Source organism: Sceloporus occidentalis, unplaced genomic scaffold (genome assembly GCF_023333645.1).
Source record: "Sceloporus occidentalis isolate IW3139 unplaced genomic scaffold, rSceOcc1.0.p SCAF_23, whole genome shotgun sequence".
NCBI lineage: Eukaryota > Metazoa > Chordata > Lepidosauria > Squamata > Phrynosomatidae > Sceloporus > Sceloporus occidentalis.
In genome coordinates this window covers 4415322-4440249 of record NW_028317003.1, presented here as the reverse complement: position 1 = coordinate 4440249, position 24928 = coordinate 4415322, and the positions used below count along the sequence as shown (strand labels likewise).

Below are 24928 nucleotides of genomic sequence, written 5' to 3'. Positions count from 1 at the left end.
CTGTATGCTAATCTTTGCTATAATTATAATATATATATATTACTGTGTAACCTAGAAGCATGTACACTGCTTGGCATCTCGTCTTCAGACTCATTATAGAACAATATTTAAGTTCTAATGGGATTCTTGCACCTGAAACAATGGTACTCAACTCTAATAGTCTGGGTGTTTATACTCACCTTTTTTTGTGTTTTACTAGTTATTGTTATCTTAACAACATGGTTGTTAGGGCTTAACGGGTTTTCATTTTCTTGCTGCTGATTCTTGGTGACATCACCATGTGGTGCCATGTGATCTCACAAAGCTGAATTATAGTATGACTTGGTCTTCAAAGGAAGTCAGGTGACTTCACAGTGGCATTCTAAGTAGAAAAAAGGAACAATAAAAAAGGTTTTACAGTTAAATTTGAGACTAGATTCATTCTTCATCCACTGCTATAAATATTGCCCACCATAGCAAATATAAAACATTACAGTTTGAAAAAGTTTTGTACAGATTATTATAAGTGTCCTTGTCAGCTTTATTAATTATCTTTATTTTTTTTGCTTTTAATGCCAACTATTGATGCATCCATATGATCCATAGATATAGAAATAGTTAAAAACGTATTGAACCTATAGCCACCTATTTGTGCCAAGGATTACCTTGCACCGATCCTTGCATTATTTGTCTTGTGCGTGTGTATGCATGTGTGTATGTATGTATATATATGTGTGTGTGTGTATATATATATATATATATATATATATATATATATATATACACACACACACACACATACACTGTATAATTAGATAAGCTTTTAATTATTTTAAATATGACTAGATGAACTTGTGCAACGCTGAAATCACTCTATTTTCCTGCTCACACTTTTGCTGTGATTTTACACAGTCTCAGCGCTGTTATCGCCTAAAAGCTCGTTTTAAAAACCCGATGAATTGCCCGCAATCCGTTTGTGTTATTGCTTTCTAAACTGGGGGTTTCTCAGATACATTAAGGTTCTGGATGGGGCTTGCTGTAAGGAGGAATATTAAGATTTGATGACTGGACAGGGCTTGGCTACTAACATACAGAGCTGTGTATATATATATATATATATAATAAACAAAACACTGCTTTGAAACCCACAAGCACTTACTGCGCACTACACAGGCCACTAAAACACTACAGATTCAGTATGCTTTAATACACGCTCACTATACAGACCTCACTCACACTAGCCATTCACTGCCCAGGGCCTGTTGCATACAGAAATTGACAAGGCGATGACAAGTCACGATGTCGTTTGTTCAAGAGAGAGCCCCGTTTCTTGTGATCTTTCGTTTCTCTGCTGTTTCATAGCAAGGTTGCTTAGCCGTTAACCCACATGCCAGAAGCAGCCAGTAAACAAAAAAAACCCTAGCTTCTGCTTAATTTTGTACTTGGCTTGCCAGCCCTTGATTCCTGATGATCTACGGCCCTGGTAATTGAAGAATTGGGCAACAAGTTAAAAACCTACAATCATAACGTGTTCAGTCTGGTCCTGTCAAGGGTTAGATGATATGTAAAGCCCTAAATAGACTTTTACATTCTTTTTTATCTTTACAATCTTAGGTGAGAAGGTTTTGAGACCTATACAAATTCTTTAATGCCCAGATATTGGCAAAATCTAATGGAATATATTAATGAAGTAGTTCATTTTGACCACTAATAGATAAATATGATGATGCAATTATTATTTGGATAAATACCTATTATTAGAATATTTATCACTTGAAAACATTATTAAACTACATAATCAACAGTTCTAGTAAATTGTAAATATAGAATTAAATGTGTTTTAGTAGAAACTGTGCTAATGTGTAAATAATTAAGACATGTAAAGTACTTGTTGTTCGGCCGCTTAGAGGGTTAAAGTGATAGGGGGTAAGACAAATCACTATATGTCTGTTTATTCTGTATCACAGTTAAATAATTTTTAATAATAATTGGAAATAAAACCTCCTGCTATGAAGTAATTACTTCTGCTGTGTTCTGTGAGTTGGCGATTTGAGCTGGAAGGTCTCGGGCAGTAATTGAAATTGTTCCGTATGTTTAACACCCTTTTTAGCTCTGTCCCCGCATGGCGGTGTGTGATCAGAATGCACGGGGAGTATTGGAGTCTAGCTCTGCGCTATGTGATATATCAAATTGTCAAGCAGGAGAAGCCCAGGGGAGGCTGGAGGAAAATAAATTTGCCTGTCCTCTAAAGCAAAATTGGTTTTTATTAACTACTGCACTGCTAAAGCACAATGGGACATATATTCCAGAAGTAGCGGCTACATTTAAAGAATAATAATATGTTAACTGTTTTTTTATATATATATATATATTATTTTTATTATTATTATTATTATAACGATATAATATGTTAACTGACAAAATGTCAAAATATTGAGATTGTCGTAGGTAATGATTATACCACAGTGTTTCTATATAAAAGGGTGTAAGGGGAAGGGAATGAGAAATATAAAAGGGTGTAAGGGGAAAGGAATGAGAGAAAAGGGAACTGGAATTGGGGGAATAGAAAGACTAAACAAGGAGTATTAGAGGAAAATTGGGTACCAATCAACATGAATTTATGACCTATCCCTTGATTTGTATATAACAGAGTACGGCGTATAAAATATTATTACACTAATTAATTTAGATCTATATTTTCTACGTGTTTTTGCACGTTATGGTGAATTTTAGGGCTTTAGTATAACGTTTAAGCACCAGGTATAATAAGCATTTTTTTTGGTCTGGAAATTCTGTTGGTCAAGTTGTTGTCTTACTTTATAGGAAATTGGTTTCTTTAAATTGGATCTGATCGTGTCCACACTGCTCTGGGCAATAATCCAACAAACACAGTGTGATTGGTTAATATTTGTTTAGTATTGTCGATGGTATAACTGGTATAAAAGTTCTCATGTGAAATGAAAGCAACTAGGAATGTATTTTTGGTGACTTTGTGACTCTTTTTCACCCATCGTTAATGTCAGTAGAAGCTGGAGGAATAATATTCTGGAAAAACCAAGTCATTGTACAGTAAAATTTATGTTTAACATAACATATAATTTCAAGCAACTATAGTATCACACTACTGCTAAAAGTAGTTGCCTAACCTACTTTAGTTGCCTAACCAAGAGTGACCAGCAGCCATTCTTCTGCGCACACATGAATTTCCCATGTTTCTGACCAGTATATATGGAAGTATATAGGATATAGGATAAGTTAAATAAAAAGTCTCTTCCAACCACGCTGAGTCTAAATAATAGCTTAAATAAATGATCAATTTTCCATAAAATGCGCATGGTCTGTGTTCATGTTTACCACTGTAATCAATAAAGCAAATGTTTTTTCAACAGATCCATAATATCCTTCAATACTGATGTTTTACAATTTGTAAAAAGAATACAGATTTACAGATTGGCCTTTCTTTTTTTTTTTCCAGGCCATGGACCTGTCTGTTGATGAATCCAGTTTAACAGGCGAGACTGCTCCTTGTGCCAAATCGACAGCCCCTCAACCAGCTGGTACTAATGGAGACCTAACGTCAAGAAGTAATATTGCCTTCATGGGGACGCTGGTCAGATGTGGCAAAGCAAAGGTAAACACTCTGACAACTGTACTGTGTTACTGTCAGGAAGGACCACTAAATGGGCTGCTGGCTTACGGAGGGTGAATGTTTTTGTAATCCATCTGTTGGGGTCAGTCGTGAGCTTCCGTGATAAATACTGCTTGCTTGCTTGCTTCTCCGAAGGCTTTTGATGTCATGGGTTTATCTTGTTGATATGCACGTGGCCCCAGTCCATATCCTACAGATGTCTGGATTCTGCACTTGCCTTCAACCTTTTAGACTGGAAGGGGTTTTATTTTTACGTCGGTAATCATTTGTAATGGCGCGGAGAAGTTGGTGTCAGTGAATTGAAATATTAAAATAGCCTACACTAAGATATTGCAGTGATATTTCTTATTCTACTTAGCGTCATAGCCCTACTTATTTTAAGATGGAAAATCAGTGATTTGTCCGTTCAAAAATGTAGCAACCAGAAGACAAAATATATGTGCTGTGTTTTGAAAAGGTTTGTTTAAAATGTTTAGCGTTTTAATTGTCCTTTATTATTATTATTATTATTATTATCCTTTATTTATATAGCGCCAACAGTTTACGCAGCGCTTAATACAATACATAAATTCAAGGGATATGACAAGACAAGAATTGACAGACTAAGACAAACCGATACATTTGGTGGAGAGAGCCCTGCTCGCAAGCTTACAATCTAGAGGGAAATGGGGTGACAAACATAAGGCATAGAGAAAGGGTGAGAGGTAGTGTGGGGGTTGTATCGATGACAAGGAAGTTCTAGCAGCTAAGATGGTGCGGCTTCTCTGAAGAAGTGGGTTTTTAGATGTTTCTTGAAAGTTGGGAGGGAGGGAGAATGCTGAAGGTTCTTTGGGAGTAGATTCCAGAGATATGGGGCAGCTCGAGTGAAATCTTGTAGACGGGAAAAGGAAGAGGTGATGAGTGAGGAGGAGAGCCTTAGCCCATGGGAGGAACGTAGGGATCGAGTAGGAGAGTATTTGCTAATGAGGTCAGAAATGTACGGAGGAGCAGTATTATGGATGGCCTTATATGTCAGTACCAGGATCTTAAATTTAATTGTCCTTGGAATATAACTTTCAAAACAAGTAAATTGTCTGTCTCAATTGAATTTTATGGCATCTGACTTTACTCCCCCCCCCCCCCCAGCACTCGAGCTCTTGCTAGGCAGTTTGTTAAAAGAATAGCAGCTCCTGATTGGGTTCGTTCTTGACATTAAAAGCACTGGCATTGCAGAAATTCAATGAAATTAATGTTTAATCCCTCTGAGCTCTCGAATCAAAATCAGCAGGTGCCAGAATAAAAGCCAAAGAGATTAGCAGTAAATTTCAGTGCTTTGTGACCTCTCTGATAGTCTTAGGCAAAGAATAACAAAACTAATCAAATCTGGATGATTGATGAGGAGGAATGCATAGTTTATGGGGGGGGGTTTGGGCATATTAAAGCTTACTCATAAGGTCTCATTAAGGCTACTAAAGTCCTCTATCAGAAAAACATAAGGTGACAATAAACACATTCTCTGAACACCGTGGAGGGAATATATTATGTCTGTGTTTCTCAATCTTTGATTGGTTCAAGGAGCCTTTGTAACAAAGGTGTAAGAAGGAAAGGGATTGGTTATCACTGGTCCTACCACAGGCTTCCATGTTGTGAACTATTAAGCTATGCCTCCAAACCAGCTGCACTGTTTGACAAAAAGCACAAACTATAGGTAGTTTCAGAAAACATAATATTTGACAGAATTTGATGGCCAATAAGTACCAATTCAGCCCATCCAGTCTGCCCATTTTTCCTGATGTAAAGACTCAAGTCTTAATCAGTCCTTGGTCTTCAGGGTAGCCATATACCAGGGCTTGATATATAATATAGTATCAGAGTCAGTGTATGTATACTGTAGTGTCAGTGTGTATATGTATAGCGCTGGAGTCAGTGTATGTATGTGTATACTATAGTGTCAGAGTCAGTGTGTATATGTATAGTGCTGGAGTCAGTATGTCTACTATATTCTAATGCCAGATTCAGTGTGTATGTGTCCATCGTATTAGAGGGTGTAATTTTATATATATGTATAGTGTTAGCCAGTGTGTGCATGTGTGGTGTTAGCATGTATGGACTTTTTTATGTTACAGTATGGCATTAGCACGATGTGTATGTCAGCATTTAGTGTTAGAGTGTGTATTAGTGTCTAGAATGTGTGTACATGAACAAAGAATTTTAGCGTGTGTGTGACAGTTAGTGTTTGTGAGCATAAGATGTTAGCCTGTGTCTGTTTCTGTACGAAGTTACAGTGTGTAAATGTATGTAAGTGTATGGCAAGGATCGACAAACCCTGGATGCTATGAAAATAAAAATATGATTATAGAAGAAAAAAATAAAGCTGGTGCCAACTTTCTTGGCTTGCTTCTAGATCTAAACCAAATTTGTCGACCCCTGGCCTATCCCATTAAATTTGTAATATTTATTTGCTTAGTTACTCTGTGACTTTTCATTGTTTTTAGGGAATTGTTACTGGAACAGGAGAAAATTCAGAATTCGGAGAGGTTTTCAAAATGATGCAAGCTGAGGAGGTGAGTGATAAAACCAGATTATTGGGAAACTTCTAAAGCTTTATGAGAACCAGCACTCCTAGCCATGCTTACGTCTGCATGAGGTATAGGGCTGTAACCTCCCAAGCTGTACTTTAGCCAGGCATGGTCTCTGGAGTGTAGATGTCTTTCATTAAGTATTTGACCTTTTTGTGTTTTCTGTTGTCCAGTTCCGTATCGGCAATCGGTATACTTCCTGCCATCGTATGTTGTATAGGATTATATGGTCTACCTACACCTAGGTCAAGTTTAAGCAGCAATTTATATGCATGTCTTTTTACAGGCACCAAAGACACCCCTGCAGAAGAGCATGGATATTCTTGGAAAACAGCTGTCCTTGTATTCATTTGGCATTATAGGTAAGGAGTATTCCGTGCAGGGTCTAACTGGCGTCTGACCCACCGTGCTGCAGAGCTATGGCTAACTGCATGTCGGTCCGTTATTGCAACGGAAAATATCTGGCTCTGTATCCTTGGCTGCCGTCCATTTTTCAGCATAGCAAGCCAGCATCAGCAACTATTATGAATTAAAACTGCTTGATTTATGTCATGGAAAGATGGCCCATTATGTTCTCTCCTCTTTTATATACTAAATTATAGGGTAAATGATGTATTTCTCTCTTCTGTGAAATAGCATAAATATGTGTGGTAAGCCACGCTTCACTTTTAATATTTGTCTTGCTATTAGAACAATGTACTTCCCTAATGATGCATTTATCTTGTCCCAGGTGTAATCATGTTGGTTGGCTGGCTGCAAGGCAAGCATATACTTGATATGTTCACAATCGGTGTAAGGTACGCATCTCTCCCTGTGTGATGAATGTTCTTTTTTTCTGGTCAACAGTTACAACTTTTATTGTCAAGTGTATGCAAACAATGGGTAATGTAAAACCACCTCTGTCCATCCATTTTAATAAATTTGAATGTTCTTTTTTTACTTTATCGCTCTTAAGTATATTACACAAGTAAACCTTATCAGATTTGCCGTATGCACTTGCCCCTTTGGCCACCCCCAGGTATACCTACCACCAGTCAGCTGCAGTGCTGGCTCAGTAAATGCTGTGAGGGTCTATTGAGAGTAATGTGCATGTTTGCAGATGGGAGCACTTTCCTGCTACTGATTGGCTGCTTCAGACAGCCAATCAGTGTGGACAATAGTCGTACCACAAAGGAGGGTAGCTACAGCTTATAATTAAGTTATTTTTGTTTTTTTAGGGTTTTTTTTTTTTCCGGTCAACGGTCCCTTTAAGCAATTAATTAACCCCTTTTTCACAAATGACGTACCAGTTTCATGATGTCCCTAAAGGCACTGCCCTTGTCTCTGAAAGTGAACTGGAGAGAGACAGAAAATAGTATTAGTTTAGATAAAAAGTAAAATAAAAAATAGAAATCTTAAATGAAAAATTATATAGGGTGATTTTCAAATGAAATTTTCATATTTCTGGTATTTTTCCCATTTATACTGGCCGTGGATAATTCATAAATGTGTGACTAAATGTGTTTTTGTATTTTTAATTTTTTTAATTTTTTTTTTTGTAAAATGTAATGTCTTACATATATAAATATGCCCTACTTGTCCCGGACAAAAAAAATATATAAATTCTTGTGTAGGTACAGAGAGTAAGAAAAAGGGAAATAACGTTTGAAGATAGCATAGCAAAAACATGAAAAAGCTCTGGTCCTATACCATGAAAAGCCCTAGTCCTGAAGTGTTAACATATATGAGAAATATAATAATCACAAACAGAAATGTGAAGGGTTGTAGAACTGTCTGGGGGGGGCGAATCACTAGGGTTAGGAAACCACTGGCCAGTTTTTGAACATTTGTAATTTGATCATCATAATTGGGTTGTTTACAAAATTCCCTTTGTTCTGAAATTCTTCCCTTTTTTTAGTTTTGTAATTCCATCTTGTGTAGAGAATAATTTCACATATGTCTATAAAGACTAAACAATAGCTTTCTCTCGCTCAATTACACAAATCTGAAATTATTGTTCCCGTGGAAACAGTAGGAATATTGTGTAATGGTAAAGTTATCTTTTCTTTTTCTTTTTTATTGTCAGTTTAATATGAGCTCTGAAAGGGATATCATATTGAGGGTTGATCCTTGAAGGAAAACAATGCAACTAAAATAGAGCTAGTGCTTGAGAGTAGTTTGCATACAGTATATGCATGTCTATCATAGCCAGCTTTTATTGCGACATTAAACAGGGAGCTTAAGAACCATTAGTATTTATTTTTTTATTTTTTTTGTCACAATTGTTGAGTGACAGTCTCCCTTTTCATGTATTTCTATATTTTTTTGTATACTATTTGTATATGGCCAAAAGTATTTGGACACTCTCCATTGACAACAGGTGTATACACTCAAGCACATATGGCTAAATCTCCATAGATAAACATTGAAAATAGAATGAGTTGTACTCAAGAGCCCAGTGGCATTAAATGTGGCCACCTTTGCTAGTCAGTTTGTGACATTTTCAACAATGGGGTTGCTGAAATGCATAAAAATCACATGTTCTCTGTAGCATTATGCACTACAGCGTTACAAAGTGCCTCTGGAAGTAACATCAGTGCAAGCACTGTGCGTCAGGAGGTTCATCAAATGCATTTCTATGGCCAAGCAGCTACACGCAAGCTAAAAATCACTGTGATCAATGCCAGGTGTTGGCTGGAGTGGTGTAAAGCTTTTTCAGAATTTCTGGAGGCCAAATACAACCAAGGTCCAAGACTTATCCCTTACTGTAAAATTGAAAGTCGTCAACTGCGGACCCTATATAATTTAAATTACATAAATGCCAATCTGATAAAAGAATCCGAGTCTATAGTACACGGTATTCTTAGTAGTCAAGCTAGGGCCACAAATTTCACACCATTGTGATCTTGCTGTTGTATATTAACAACATGTATGCCCCTGCTGCCTGAAGTAGGGCACACAGCTTGCTGAACCAAGCAAATGATTCTCTGGAACCACAGCATAAATACATGAAGAAAAAAAACACATTATGATGCACCTTTTCCATCCAATTGGCACTTACCTTACGTTTTTGAACAAAGAAGCTTGCGGTATATTTCATGTATTTGCTTGGTGACTGAACGCAAAGCTAAAATTAGCTGTGTAGTTTTAAGGAGATCTGATCCTTTCAGAATGTCATGTATGTCAGTGACATAAAAAAATGGTCATAAGACCTCCACTGTGCCAGACAACGGCTGGTACAAACATAGCTGCCGTGTTTACTACACAGGTCATCAACTTGTGCATTAATGGTTGAACGTTGCTGTCTTATGGTGGCAAGGTCAGGGGTGTCTCTTGCTTTTGCTGCCTTAATGCATCATACAAGCATCAGTTAATAAGACGGAGCATTGTTTCCCTTCTACTATTTTGTCCACAATTCCATACCAGCTTTCTGGAACTGTTATTTGTGTAAAACCAGATTGCTTGGAATTGAGTATGACAAGAGTTAACGGGCAAACAATCGCTTGTACCTTGCATAACAGCTGCCATCAGAATCAACTTGGCCAGCAAACTCTGGTTTATGGCTAAATGGCTCTTATTATTATTTTCTTCTTCTTCTTTTGCAGCCTGGCTGTAGCAGCTATCCCCGAAGGGCTTCCTATTGTGGTTACGGTAACCCTGGCCCTAGGAGTGATGAGAATGGTGAAAAAACGGGCGATCGTAAAGAAATTACCTATTGTGGAAACTCTTGGTATGGCGCCAAATATGTAAATTACAAGCTTGATCTTAAACTCCATCTGTATTATGGCAATCTCTTCGGTTTTAATGTTTGATATGTTTAATTCTACAGAATCCCCCTAAATTAATAGCATCTTTCCCTGATTGTTATTGATTGGTTCAGGTAGTCTTTGCGATTGTGTATGTGTTGGGGAGGAAGCTTCAGCAGAGGAAAATGATTAGATACTGCTTACCGTTTCACACAGATCTCAGCTTCTACTAGGTAAACTTTTAAGTTAAATATCCGTAGCATTTACCAACAATCAATGAGGCTGTTTGCATATTCCATATTTCCACATTGTCTTATTAACCCTGCTGAAGAGCGTCAAACTCTCCTCCATGAAGAGGCAATGATATCAGTGACGGTTTGGGCATGTGCCATCTCCAGACTAGCTTTCCTAGAGGTGAGAAGTAGGATCATTAGCTGCTATAAAATAAGGAATTTCCTGTATCTTTAAGGTCACATCTCTCTCACGCTCTACAATACTTTTTGTCTTTATCTGGATCTGCGTAAGAAGGACATTTTGGAAAGTTGTAACCTGTAATCACCATATTGGCCATATTTTCTGGGACATATCTAATTTGTACCCTAAAGTATATAGGATGTATTAATTCGAGAAGGAATTAAATTACTTTTATATATCCCACGGAATTCAAGGAACTACTTTTTCCATGGTGGTCAGAAAAAAAAAACCCAAACATGTAAAGGTTAGATGTGTCCTTTAAAGCATGTATGGTCCTTTTTGTAGGAGAGCATTCCTGCCACCGATTGGCTGCTTGGACCATGGAGGAGGAGGGCTGCAGCTTCTACCTCATTTTTTTTTTCTTGTTTTTGAAGAATACTCACATTAATATTCATTCTGTATTAGTGGGGCTGTCGAGTACAGAAAATGGTCCCTTTAAATGCTGCTTAATTTCTCACCCAGCAGCTGCTTCTTTTTATCTTGTTAGTCCACCCCCCTTGTATTGCTCCCTCTATCATGGATAGATACCTGAACGAAGTGGTGGTCAGTAACCGGAATGATAGGCCAGTGTGCTAGCTAAATGGCCTGCGGATTGTTTGCCATGGAAATACTCTGTGTGGGTGATTGCGTTGGTTATTCTTTTCTTTTTTTGAAATCCTTATTTAGCATTTTGCATATTATTATGTTACAGAAACCAGCAGCTTCAGACAATCCGGGAATGAAAAATGTGAAGAATGACTCAGAATAACAATTTTTTTAAAATTCCATGACAAAAAGATTCTGTCAGTTTTATATTGAAATCATGAAAAAATAATAAATGTAATATACACTTAAGCAACATTAAAACAAAAAGTAATATTATGTTACTTCAATATTTAATAGTGGCTTAAATATCCCAGATAGGTATCTATAAGTAATTAGTGAGACACACATTGCCCAGAATGTTTCACGCTCTGCTTACCATTGCCGGCAGGGTTCGGTCATGCTAGTTTACCGAGCTAAGTAATAAAGCTGTAGGGTTCTTTCCCTCTGAAGGCACCGAGCCTTAATCATTTTAAGTAGGACTCTTAATTTGAGGGCAGGATTGCACTTTTCTAATGATAAAATGCCAATAATTAAAAGTTGGCTTTGAAACGGTAACAGCTCCCGCAGCACAAAGGCTTTGATGCGTTAAGACCGTAGGAAACACTCATTTGATGGATTTCAGTAATGGCAGACTGGTTCTTCTGGTAAATACATTTAAGGCACTCGTACCATCGTGTGCACGTTCTTTTAGAGACTGCTAAGGTCTGCCCTGCTTCATTCTGTTGAAGAACACTCCTCTCCCTGCGATTGCTTGTTTATGAGCAGTGAAAATGTAAGTCGCTTATTTGGCTTATTGTCAAGAACAAGGCATTTGCTCAGACTCCCAGAGGAGCCTTGATGGCATATTAGAGAACAAGCCGGCGATTTCATGCAAACTCATTTAGGTGCAATAGCCCTTGTAACATAGCTCAGACAATTTTATGTCTGCTGAAGCCCTTTAATTATTCTGTTGGGCTTCTGGGGGGATGGTTTAGTGGATTCACCTGTTCCTTTCAAAAACACACGATATTCAGTTGCCATAGGTTATTTAACCACCTGTTGACTTCTCGTTGGATTGCCTTATCGTTCATCACTCAAATATGTCGGCGAAATTTAGTCAATGCATGTTTTTTTTGCATATCTGTTTCTACTCTCCTTAATTGAACCCTTTCTCTGTGTGTTCAAGAGAAGGTGTCGTGCAAATTGGGATCACACTACTGCTTGAGTGAGAAAATGTTCTTGTTGTCCTTGAGGCTTTTAGATCAGGATTTGGAGATTACCCAAGCCATTAGTCATACCAATAAAATATTGATTCCGGTCTAGTGTTGGCTTGTGAACGATAGAACCCACCACACACTAGATCCGCAATATTATGAACGGAGATGAGGTTTTTCCCAAAGACCTCGTGTATTAGCACTAAAGAGATCACTATTTGAAGCCTTCCTTCCTGGGGAACGCTATTATAAATGGTAAGAAGGGACTATAATCGCTCTTCCATGAAGCTGACACGTACTAAGGGGGAACACCTCTTCTTGCTCTTTCAGGCTGCTGTAATGTTATCTGTTCTGACAAAACTGGAACGCTGACCAAGAATGAAATGACCGTCACCCACATTTTCACGTCAGACGGACTCCATGCAGAGGTATTGAATTTTGGGTTTTTGTGATGCTTTCGGTCCCCGGTGGTTAATACTAATGGGTAGCGGGTATGTCAAAGATGGGTTCCGAAATCATATTTGCATCTGAATTTGCCACACTAAGACGTGTTTCTCTGGGATTGTTGATTTGGCTGTATTTGCTAAAACCTGAGTGTTGAAGAAACTACCAGATAAAGTGTACTCCGAGTTGCTTGAAGCTCTCCTGAGTTAGGATCAACATGGCTCTCACACAAATCTACTTTTTGCTCAGCATTGCTGTGTAGGATAGTGTTTAACTTTTGGCACAGGAAGTGTCAATGAAAGTGTAGAAAGTCTTTTTAAATTGATCTCCTGGGATGGGGGACGACAGGTAACAAAGTGCACAGAATTATTTCATGCTTATAATTCAGAAGCCCCATATAAGAAAAATATATCGGTTAGAAAGATATAAGAAAAAATGCATCTGCTTTAAAATTGTGATGGCACTTATATTAGCGAGACAGATTTGCAGGCTTCAGACAGTTTTCTGTTTTAATAGAGCCCATGAGAGCAAGTACAGCACAATTACCTTTTTTTTTTTTTTTTACAAAAAGTTATCTATGATAGAGAGAATGCCATGTGGAAGCGGCAGTCATTTGTGCTTTTATACGTCGTTAACCATGGCTTTGTGTTTTCCAGGTGACTGGAGTCGGCTACAATCGCTTTGGGGAAGTAATCCATGATGGCGATGTTATTCATGGGTTTTGCAATCCATCAATAAGTAAGGTGGTTGAAGTAAGTTCTCCACTAATTATTAATTTTCTCCGGCCTCTCTTTTTGTTGGCAGGCTGATAAATGTCAGGTCAGAAGTTCGATTTACAGAGCGCGCTGGAGTTAAATATACTGAATTCACGACTTGTAGCTACATCTTGTAATACATTTCACACAATAACCTTACGCTCTGTTGATCTATTCTGTAATATAAATGGTTCGGTTATGCCTCTTAGTTATGTCTCGCTGAGCATCTAATATCAGAATGTTTAGCGTCTACCGGAACCATCTGCTCAGGTCAGCTTGACATGGAACGGCCAGATCCCGCTCCCAGTGGCACCAGAACTAAAAACAACCACCTTTCACCCCACTATATCCCCATTAAATACACATTTTGGCACGAGAAGTCACCAGAAATGGCACTTAGGCCCATGGCAGTCTGGTTTTCTGTAAGGATCTTAGGATCCTGGCTGTGATATTGGCAGTCACGGGCAGTCACGGGCGCTATAGATGCTATACAGATCAATCCGTTTTGAATTTTAATAAATTCTCACTCCTTACCCCCAATTTTCTGGATGTCCCAAAGTGAGCGCCAGTCATTGTGACCCAGCCACCGGGGTAATGTGAAATTACCCACACGCCTACTCTATAAGGTCGGGAATGTGTGTAAATCAATTTGTTACGTTTTTCATTGTTGTTCAGAGGGTTTATAAGAGATCATCTGCACCGGAGCAATGTTCTCCGTTTTAATAAAGTCATCTTTATGTGTCCTTATTTTCACTAATCGCTTTCGATATATTGTCTTTGGCATTTTGCAAACCTCTGATATTCTTAAGTGTGAAATATACCCAAAGGCCATATTTTTCGTAATGTAGCTTGCAAGCTAATCCTATCCCCCATTGAACGGGAGTAACTTATCTTCCACTTTATGATAGTATTATATTTTAGTTTTGTCTTGTAAGCTTTGTCAGATTGTAAGAGCCATATTCTGACATCAAACAAACAATCGAAACCTCCCCGCAATCTCTCGCTGTGCCCGCAGTATTCAAAATAACATAAAATAGCACGGTCCTCATTGTTCCTTCAGGACAGATTACTACAGTCTTGACAATTTCTCTGATTATCATATCATTTAGTATTATTTTGAGGATTAAGAATGCATAAGAATTCCAGCTGGGCAGCCCTGGGATGGAAAATAGGTCATACAATGGTTAGAACGGTATTTAAAGGGACAATAAACCCTAATAACGGGTACATCTAAGGGGCCGATACCTGAGTTTGATATCTGGACTGTGCTTTTAAAAGCGTTTCTCAGCAGTGACCCAGAAAACTAATAAAAGGGAGAACAATCCTTCGTTTCAGAGGCCAAATTTCACAATGTTCTGTAATAACTCAACATACAAAACCTTCATTCAGTGCCTGCCGTATACCTCCTCTGAGTTAGAACCACAAAGGGCTTTGTTTCCGTGGCTTAACAGCATTGGCTTCATCTTGGAAAAATAGCATTGAGATTTTAATAGATGATTACACGCTTATGCGTTTTTGAGATCATTTTTAACCCATTTGCATAGAACACAGTTTTTTTCCCCCATCACGTAGGTGGTTTTCTCTACCGTTGCCAGCTTATTCTTTATAAATAGTTGTAACCTGTTTTATATGACACTTGGTTTCAGTCTCTGCCTGTAGAGCTATATCATTTTATCTGGCATGCATTTTCAAATGCATTTCTAAAATTTACCCCGTAAATGCCTGAACCTTTTAAAGACAAGAAGACACAAAATCCACATCCTCTGAAACGATACGCATTATGAAGGGTCAACACCTGTTATGTGACTGTCAAGGAGTCTCCCCCATGTTATGTACGGCCAGCTTAATCTTTTTACAGGAAATACTTGGTTTGATTGCTCCTTTAAAAGGTATTCAGGGAATTGGGAAAACGCCTCATAGCCTTTCACACGAAGCAACCTTCTCCAGCTTCCACCTATATCGTGGATCTTCTTGAAGACTGACTAATGTTTAGCCTTTTACTACCCTGTCATCCCGATGTGCAATTCTAGTGCCAAGTAGTCTTATCGCCATTGCAACCAAGAGTTGTCCCATTGGCAGGAACATCCCATCGGTTGCTAAGCTAAAAAGACTGCTTTTTACACTTTTCACCAGAATAGCTAATTAGGTTATCTAATGCTTTATTAAAATATACATTTAGCTGGAAATGGGTGTGTATGTATGCTAGGTACGTTTGTATGCAGGTACGTTTAAATAGCTTGCAGATTAGATACACTTTTTACATTTATAGTCCTAGGTTGTGTTTTATTAAAAGTACTTCTTTAGACCTAGAGGTGCCATTCATTATTGTTTTTATTGTGGATTTCTCTTAGGCGGGCTGTGTGTGCAACGACGCTGAAATAAGGAACACCACGTTAATGGGGAAGCCCACCGAGGGAGCCCTAATTGCTCTTGCCATGAAGGTAACGTATAAACTGTCTATTTATTTCAAGTAGTTGTCCATTCCTTGGCTGTTTGTTCCAGTACCCATCCGAATCAATTCATGTTTAGTGAAACCACACAAATCTCTATTCAGTTCGTTCCATGATCGCGATCTGTTCGGTGTAGGTGCTTACATCCTCATCTAGGCATTATTTGATCAATGTAGATTGTACATGTTCTCATACAAAAATTGAATGGAGAAATCAGAAATCCCATTCAAGGAATTTTATATATTGCTATATTAACCACCATAATTATGGTATCCTCAAAAGTAACATACCAAATAAAACAGTTATGTTCTTCGAGGGCTCTATAAGGGCAGTGTTATATCATGCGTTATTCACTGCTACTGTGAGCTTGATGGTGATATATGTATTAACCACTGTCCAAACATTATTTTATTTCACACCCTCCTTATCTTCTCCGAGATACCATATCTGCCTTATTATTAAGTTGCTGATTGTTGTAGATTGGTTCAGGAAGCCTTCACAAGTTTTGGGGGAGAAGAAGGGAGAGAAGTTCAGAATAGGAAATTAGCCAGATAATGCTGGTTCTGCTACAAGCTTGCACTAGTTTCAGCAAAAAAATCATTTGATTACCGGTATATTAAAACCTGTGACAAGTCCTCGTAAAACTTCCCAACTGCCAACTCAAATTGCCATTGTTACTATAAGCAAGCAGATGCCACTTTTGATATGTAATAATATCAATGTATAATAAGCAAGATGTATTGTTACTTACCTAAACTGTTAACAGAGGGTTACCTACAAACATATAGGTTCAATATATACTTCATTGCATTTTACTTCAGGCCCATGTTACGTTTGACCCCAAGCGAGGTATGTCATAGATGACTATTTATGCTATTATCACTATAATTAAGTGCATTTTTAAAACTGTTATGTTTGCTAACATTACACAAGAAGAGACTGTGTATCTTTTATATATACCCTAAAAATGCATCTGACTTTATTACTGCTAAGTGTCGAATTAGCTAATGTCAATCGTGGGCAAAGAAAACTATAATAATTAGAAGGTGGGAATGTTATATTGCAGTCGAGAGAAGGCTGCCATCTAGTGGCCAAAGCATAATAAACACGTCATGCTGGGAGCACACACTAAGTGTTAAGGACTTCATTGCTATTGAAATAGCACAAGCAACATAGAATTCTATTCTAATATATTGTAGACATTGCAGTAGATGTTTAGTCTGTTCTCAGCCAGGCTAGATTTCAGAGCTTGGTAAAATATATATGATATTTATTGGTTTTGATCAGAATAAACATACGAAGGTTAAGAAATAAAATCCTAGCCTGTGTCAGTTTTGCTTGCGGTAGACATCATGTCTGTTTCATGTCATTCTCCATATAGATGGGACTGGAGGCCCTACGACGTGATTATATCCGTAAGGCAGAGTACCCTTTCAGCTCGGAACAAAAATGGATGGCCGTCAGATGTGTACACAGGACGCAGCAGGTATGTGACTTAGCTAAAACTGAATGGCATGTCCAGTGAGTTCTCCTAAAATAATTAAGTTAGTGATACTGGGAAGGTACCAAAGATGTAAAGATTTTGAAACATTGCAGCACAGTGAAATGCTGATCGTTGAGCGGTAAGACAAGGTGCGCCGACACAAATAAGAAAACAAGGCATGACTGTTTCTTTAGTTTATTGCCGTAATTTGAAGAGGAACCTATTTGCTAGGTCTATTTTAAGCAGACTTTTCATTTTTGTGCCACAGGATGAATTGTACATATTGCTCTTTTTGCTTTTCTATATTCTGCAACTGATCATTGTCATCCACCCACAGGCAGATGCTGGGTCTTTATTTGAGATATGCTTAACCTTATTGTACGTTCTCTACTAACCAGCTGTGTGTTGGCGATAGCAGAACATTACTGTACCATGATTCAGGACCCTGTAGAGATTAAACATTCACCTACCTATTATGCTGGCATTTTTTTTTTACACATTGCAAGAATAAAACAGACTAATCAAAGCAGGTGACCATTTCAAATAAATCTTCGCAAATAATGGTAGGCTCCCTAGGGTACCTTTAAGCGACCTTACCTTCAACACTTGATTTTGCCGCTTCATAAGTTAATTCAAAGCTTCTCGGCCCCAAAGCTCTCAGTCTTAACTGTGTGATCGTATATACAACACTCCTGAGTGGGGCAGTTGGGTATTACATCATGAACAAAGTGCCTTTAAAAAAACTTAAAGTCCTTTTTATATGAATGATGAAATCCTTTTTAAAAACTTATTTTTTGCTTTCTCATCTTAAAGCATTTCAGCTTTAATATATCTTATATCTTTATATATCTTTTTTTGATCTCTAGAAAAGTGTTTGAAGAATGTGAACTGTCTGTCTAATGATATTCTTGTGATTTTGGTTAGGATAAACCAGAGATCTGCTTTATGAAAGGCGCCTACGAGCAAGTTATTCGATATTGCACCACGTACAATAGCAAGGGGCAGACGCTGGCGCTCACTCAACAGCAGAGGGAGCTCTATCATCAGGAGACTGCATATATGGGGACAGCAGGCCTTAGAGGTAATAAATGCTGATGCCACTCTTCACTGCCAGAGATCTGAGGCCGTACGAGACCTGGAATTGTTGTGCCTAGCTCTTTAAATTTTATATTGCAGCATAACGAAGGTTCAGTTGGTGTAGTAATTATGACGATATTATAATCATACCTGGGAACCTCTAAGCTCCGGCTACCTGGAGCCTTCCCTTGTGGCCAGGTCTGCCCGCTGCCGTCGGTGGGTGTTCCTGCTGCGGTCGCAGGAAATACCCCCACTTAAATGGGAAATGGGTGGGGAGCGAGGTGTGTCCCGACCCCCGCTTCCGCAACCTGGGGGATTCAAGTGTTAAACCGGAGAAGCGTTGCTTCACCTGTAGAGTTCCCAGGTATGATTGTAATAAGACGTGCAACGGGTGTACACATATTACGGCAGGAGTTCTCTGAACCGGATCAGCTATTGAGATACTGTGGGCAGATTACCTACTGGACATACAAAAGCCGTGTTTGTGTTGTCCTATTGTGTCATTCATTGGAGACATGTCCACAACCAAAAATGAACCAAAAATTGAGACTTGAATTGCTGTGTAAAACGGGGATCTAGAATCATTGCATCCTTAGCTGTGCCTGACCGAAGATTGTGTATAACTTTCTACTCTTTTTTTATCACAGTTATTGCTCTGGCTTCTGGTTCAGAACTGGGGCAGCTAACGTTTCTGGGCCTGGTGGGAATGATCGATCCTCCGAGGACAGGTGTAAAGGAGGCAGTCACTGCACTCATCCGCTCTGGAGTAGCCATTAAAATGATCACAGGCGACTCACAGGAGACTGCGATTGCCATCGGTATGGAGGACTCCCATCATTACTTTATTTATTAGCAGTTCTTGTGTCTGAATAAAAATGCTTGCCCCACCTCTGTGTTGTGTAGACTGTAAAAGAGCTGTTTGTGGATAAAATATGATGATCCATTCAGATCAGACATTACTAATAGTCTAATGAAATTCACAGATGCCGTCTTAGCACTAACAATGCTAAGAAGGAATCGGCCATTTTCACGTCGAATCCTCTCAGCGTGAATCAGCACTTCACATAATAAGGTTGCTGGGAGGATACATTGTGTTGAAGCATTTACTGGAAGTGCTTAATGCATCGAGGGCTTACTTGTTCTCAACTCACACCCCAGTGTTTCATTAGCATCTAAAAAGCTGGATATTTAACAGTCCACGTTTCATTTATGTAATCACTTTTAGATGTGTTAAAATATATAATATGCCCAGTAAACTTTCTGCCATGCTCAGTTCCTCTGTACCTTCTTTCTCTTACCTTCGCCCATCAACTTATCACCTAGCAGACCATATTTCAGTCACCTTGGACCGAACACAACCTTGAGAGTCTATGGTTAAAACAAGTGCTATGGATAGTCATGGACAAACTTGCCAGCTTTATGTTATTAAATATATAACATAAGACTGAGATTTGCTGTACTGAGTGGTGAATATGTTCTATTCTGTACCTGTAGCCTTTCCTAAAAGAAAAGCGCACATACATAAAAGGAAATTGACTTATTCTGATACCTTATATATTTTGTTTCCTCCGCAGCTAGCCGATTAGGCTTCTATTCCAAAGGATTTCAGCCTCTGTCTGGAGAAGAAGTAGATACACTGGACATTCAGCAGCTCTCCCAAATAGTGCCGAAGGTTGGTAGATCTGGCTATAATAGCCTTTTGTCCTAGAAAACCACTATTATATCTGGCTATAATAGCCTTTTGTCCTATACCATATATGAAAGACTGTCGCTTCATATGAAACGTCTACTTACTTTTTGTCTGGAAGAATACACAGAGGTTTCACATTTTTGGGAATATGAGTTAAAAATGAACCATTACTACATGAAGAAAAAAAGAACCCCCAAAATGAAAGTGATTACTTATCTGATCACGTATATATTTTGGGAGTTCTTCCTAGAGCTGATATCAGCGCTACGGAATTTGATGGCGCTATATAAAACAATAAATAATAATAATATCAACATTCACATATTCATAAAGAGGCATTCTATAATAACATTATGATGTTACCGTCACCATGTAAACCAGTGTTATCTTCCCTCTGCTTGCCCAACATTTTCTCTTTAGAATTATGGCATATTGAGTCCAAAATGATTCATCTTACGTTTTCATTTTGTTTTGTCCTACAGGTGTCTGTATTTTACAGAGCAAGTCCCAGGCATAAATTAAAAATTGTGAAGGTAAGTGTGTTTGTAGTGTCTATTGACAGTAATGGGAATCAGTAGTGGAGGGATTTCTAGACTGTGCCACTTTTAGTGGTATAACACATCATATATATATATATATATATATATATATATATATATATATATATATATAATATATATATAATATAAATGTATTATATGCTCAAAAAACACATTGCTAGAATGCATCATAATATCTCATACCAAAAGTATATTTAGTATTTGTTTGTGAAACATAAAGTTTGTGTAAACTTGTGTTATGTCTCTGTGTTGCCCTTAGAGTCTACAGAACACTGGTGCTGTTGTTGCCATGACCGGTGACGGAGTGAATGATGCTGTGGCTCTCAAGGCTGCTGACATTGGAGTTGCAATGGGGAAAACCGGCACTGATGTTTGTAAAGAAGCAGCTGACATGATTCTTGTGGAGGATGACTTTCAAACGATCATGTGAGTCTGATGTGATATGAGTTTGTTCAATTTACTGTTACAACGCGATGATGAACTGTGCCATCTGATCACTCTTTGTATTGCAAACAAGGAATTGCAGACCCATCTTTTTCCATTTAATGTACATGTGACGCTATATCCGGGAACCTCCCAGGTATGATGACCTGGAGGTCCCCCGCTCCTACCTCAGGCAGGTGGGAGACGGCCGACAAAGGGGCCGAACTGCACAGGAAGCGAATGGAGCTAGTTGGGGAGTAAGTGGAACTAAATGCCACTTCTTAGATGTGGTGGCACTAAACTGCCATACAAACGTCCGGGATGATGTGCAGGTTCTTGGCACACGTAACTAATTATCTAGCGAATGAATGTCTGACATCCGGAAGGAGCTGGTTTCTCCAATGTAGTATGACAACATCCTTATGTGCAAGTTCAAGATATACTCCAAACAACTGTCCTGCTGGTTAGGAACACTAATACTATTTTCAGCAGCACAGGTATTGTTTGTGGTCTAACATGGCTTTAATACCATAATGCTACTGGATGAGAACATGTCTCTATAATTGTCTTATAACTGTCTGTAATTCTCTGGAGATTATCATATACCTTTTTACTCTGTAGATGGACCTAAGGTCAGCAAAATGAATGGATACGTATACACGTGCAAATAATTTATTATGTTCAAAGCTAAACGTTTTTAGACGCCTACCTATCTCAAGAAGAGCTACATCAATTACAACCAAAATAGATTTATCATATTCATGTTACAAGGTGACAGATACCCTTCACATCTTTGGCTGGTAGTCTCCCAAGTCTTAAGGAGATATACGAGTAATTCCAACCCCCAGGCATCATTATTTGATCAGAACTTAAAATGTCTATGTAATGCTCACAGGGGTCATTGACGGGTGTGACTTGGTATGGTGTGTTATGCACATGTCCTAAAAAAACAAACAAAAAAAATTACAAAATGTATACCAGAACACCTTGGACTCATTCGAGAATAAACACTTTGCTTATTTCTGCCTCTGGTTATGATTTATTCTGTTCTATTAGGAATTAATCATTTTCTTGCCAGTAGGTAATCATGTGCTGAATGACTTTGATTTCAGGTCAGCCATTGAAGAAGGAAAAGGAATCTACAACAACATAAAAAATTTTGTTCGCTTTCAGCTAAGCACGTGAGTACCATGCAATGTCCATATAATCATCTGTAGTTGTACTTGCAATAGCTTATTACTCACCATGAAACTTTTTATCTGTAAATGTGTCCCTTGACAGGAGTATAGCGGCTCTGACTCTAATATCCCTTGCAACTTTAATGAACTTCCCCAACCCACTCAATGCCATGCAGATTTTGTGGATTAATATCATCATGGATGGCCCTCCAGCTCAAAGGTAAAGATGTCCTTAAGACATCGGCTGAGAAAACCTCCTGATTTTTCAGTGTATTATTATTAATTATTATCTTATTTCATTATCAGCCTTGGTGTAGAACCAGTTGACAATGATGTGATTAGGAAACCTCCAAGAAACCTGAAGGACAGTATTCTGACTAAAAACTTGATAATCAAAATCCTCATCTCTTCGATTATCATCGTTTGTGGGACCTTGTTTGTCTTCTGGAGAGAGGTAGGTTGCAGTCGGCCATTTACTCTGGTAGAACCTGTTGTCTGGATGTAGACCAAGACTGTCCTAGCCAATATAAATAAAACGCTAAAATGATTTGTTTTAAAAAGACAGGGCGCTATTTTTGCTACCGGCCGATTAACAAACCCTAATCATTTTGAGACTTGCCAGTTACAAAATTTGAAACCGTGAACTTCTTAACTTTGCTGGATGAGTTTTTTTTCCCTCTTTTTTTGTATTTATTTTAACACAAATAGTCTAGTCCCCAATGTATTTCTTTTTTTAAAAACACGGTATGATGGAAGATATTTTCAATGGACGATTAGCTCTGACATTTCAAATCTCCTTTCCCTAAGACCATGCAGCTGAGCCTTTCCTGATTGGCTAAGCATGTAGCGGATTTGAATATTTGTAAACAGTTTTATAATTGGTCCAGAAACAGGAAGTAGGAGGGAGCCAAGACCGTTACCCATTGTGCTAAAGGGAATTGACGCGTTCTAATCATTGTTACAAATCATTCAAGTATTTTTTTTATGTTCTGTTGATATTGATGAGCTTGCATTATTTTAATGAGCGGGTCTACATTGTGTCTGTTAATTGCGTGAAAAATGTAATAATCATTTTTTCTTTCCAGCTGCGAGATAATCTTATAACTCCCAGAGATACGACAATGACATTTACCTGCTTTGTGTTTTTCGACATGTTCAATGCACTAAGTTCAAGATCACAGGTGAGGAACGCATGTTAAATGCTATTCTCAACATATAAATAGTGGCCGAGATTTATATGCGATCATAGACACACTGTTTAGTTAACATTTGCAAATGGCTACCAATTTACAATATTGTGAAATTGTGATGTCCGCATTCTCTACAGTCGAGCAACAGGTTTATAAAAAAAGAAAGAAATGTTAAAGGTTTCTAATTTTATTAATCTAATTACCGTAAGACTTGCTCCTGTTCTTTCTAATGAAGAGGTACCGGTTCCCTTTGCAAAACCACGTTGTGAAAACATTGACCGTCTTCTTCTTTTTGTGTTGCAGACGAAGTCTGTCTTTGAGATAGGACTGTGCAGTAACAAGATGTTCTGTTACGCCGTGCTCGGCTCCATAATGGGACAGTTACTAGTCATTTACTTCCCACCTCTGCAGAAGGTTTTTCAGACGGAGAGTCTGAGCATTCAAGGTATTGATCCATGATTTATGATAAAAGAAAGTTGGACTCAATTTACTAAGATGCTCAAATGTACATTATCTGGTAATGTGCTTTCTGCATCTATAGATTTGCATATTCTAGTCCCTTTTTAGGTATTTCAGTCAACAGGCTTGTCAGTAGATAAAGTGTTTTCCTGCCGCTGATTGACAGCTTCAAGTAGCCATTCAGTGGTAAGATTTCAGGTAATGGAGGAATAAAGAAGCATGACTGGACATTCAGTAGGGTGTTTTATTTTTCACTTTTTATAGTTTTGATAGAATGCAAAAAATACTTTAAAATGAATGCTTCAATAGCAACGATGCAGGGACATCAGACTGTCCCTTTAAATTATCTCTGCTCTGTTAAATTAAAATTGTACTATAGTTTTAGTAATGAGAATCTGTGAATACACTTTTATTGATCCTTCCATGTTAAGTAGACAAGTTGGACCAAAATAGTAGATATACATAACAACCTACTTTTTTGTTGATATGGCAACAACATTAGCCTAACAACCCTATGATCTGTTCACATAAGTGTAATTAGAGTAATTGCAGATTGTCTCTATGTGAAGGGTGTGCTTTATACTAATGATTTGTTTTTCCTCATTTAGATCTGCTGTTCTTGATAGGACTTACATCATCTGTGTGGATAGTGTCTGAAATCATAAAGAAGGTGGAAAGGAGGCAGGAGGGGTTCCAGAAAAACGACTCTTCGTCCTCTTTGTTTCTCGATGTATGATGCTTATTGCGTTCTTTAACTGCAAAAGCTGAGAGTGGAATTTGCATAAAACTACGAAGCACCGTGAAAACCCAAGAGACAGGGAGACTGCCAAGGGTTTTTTCTCCAAGAATTATGTCTCTGAGAAGATCTGCAAGCGGCTTCCAAAAGGGCATCTCTAAAGTGGATGGAAATATTCTATTTTAGGGACATGTGGACTTTGAACTCCAAAAATCTCTTGGTTGTGATGACTTCTAAAGGAACAAGAATTATTCTTGTTGGTAACATGCCTTTTTTTCTTTCCACCACAATGTAGGTTTGACTCCTTTTTACAGCCAAAC

At 38.2% G+C, this 24928-nt stretch overlaps 1 protein-coding gene across 1 annotated transcript in view; it reads left to right on the top strand.

Moving 5' to 3' along the window:
- The window catches only part of LOC149300714 (calcium-transporting ATPase type 2C member 1-like), a 31190-nt gene extending 6582 nt beyond the window's left edge, over positions 1-24608 (top strand). The window contains exons 7-26 of the mRNA XM_089484930.1: positions 3455-3610; positions 6103-6171; positions 6473-6548; positions 6917-6983; positions 9771-9895; positions 12494-12591; positions 13264-13359; positions 15714-15803; positions 17194-17298; positions 18220-18376; positions 19020-19190; positions 19947-20044; positions 20545-20595; positions 20882-21048; positions 22158-22226; positions 22327-22443; positions 22530-22677; positions 23309-23404; positions 23717-23858; positions 24481-24608. Of these exons, the coding sequence (XP_089341056.1) occupies positions 3455-3610; positions 6103-6171; positions 6473-6548; positions 6917-6983; positions 9771-9895; positions 12494-12591; positions 13264-13359; positions 15714-15803; positions 17194-17298; positions 18220-18376; positions 19020-19190; positions 19947-20044; positions 20545-20595; positions 20882-21048; positions 22158-22226; positions 22327-22443; positions 22530-22677; positions 23309-23404; positions 23717-23858; positions 24481-24608 (2226 nt within the window). The remainder of the gene's footprint in view (positions 1-3454; positions 3611-6102; positions 6172-6472; positions 6549-6916; positions 6984-9770; positions 9896-12493; positions 12592-13263; positions 13360-15713; positions 15804-17193; positions 17299-18219; positions 18377-19019; positions 19191-19946; positions 20045-20544; positions 20596-20881; positions 21049-22157; positions 22227-22326; positions 22444-22529; positions 22678-23308; positions 23405-23716; positions 23859-24480) is intronic.
- Positions 24609-24928: the final 320 nt, after the last annotated feature.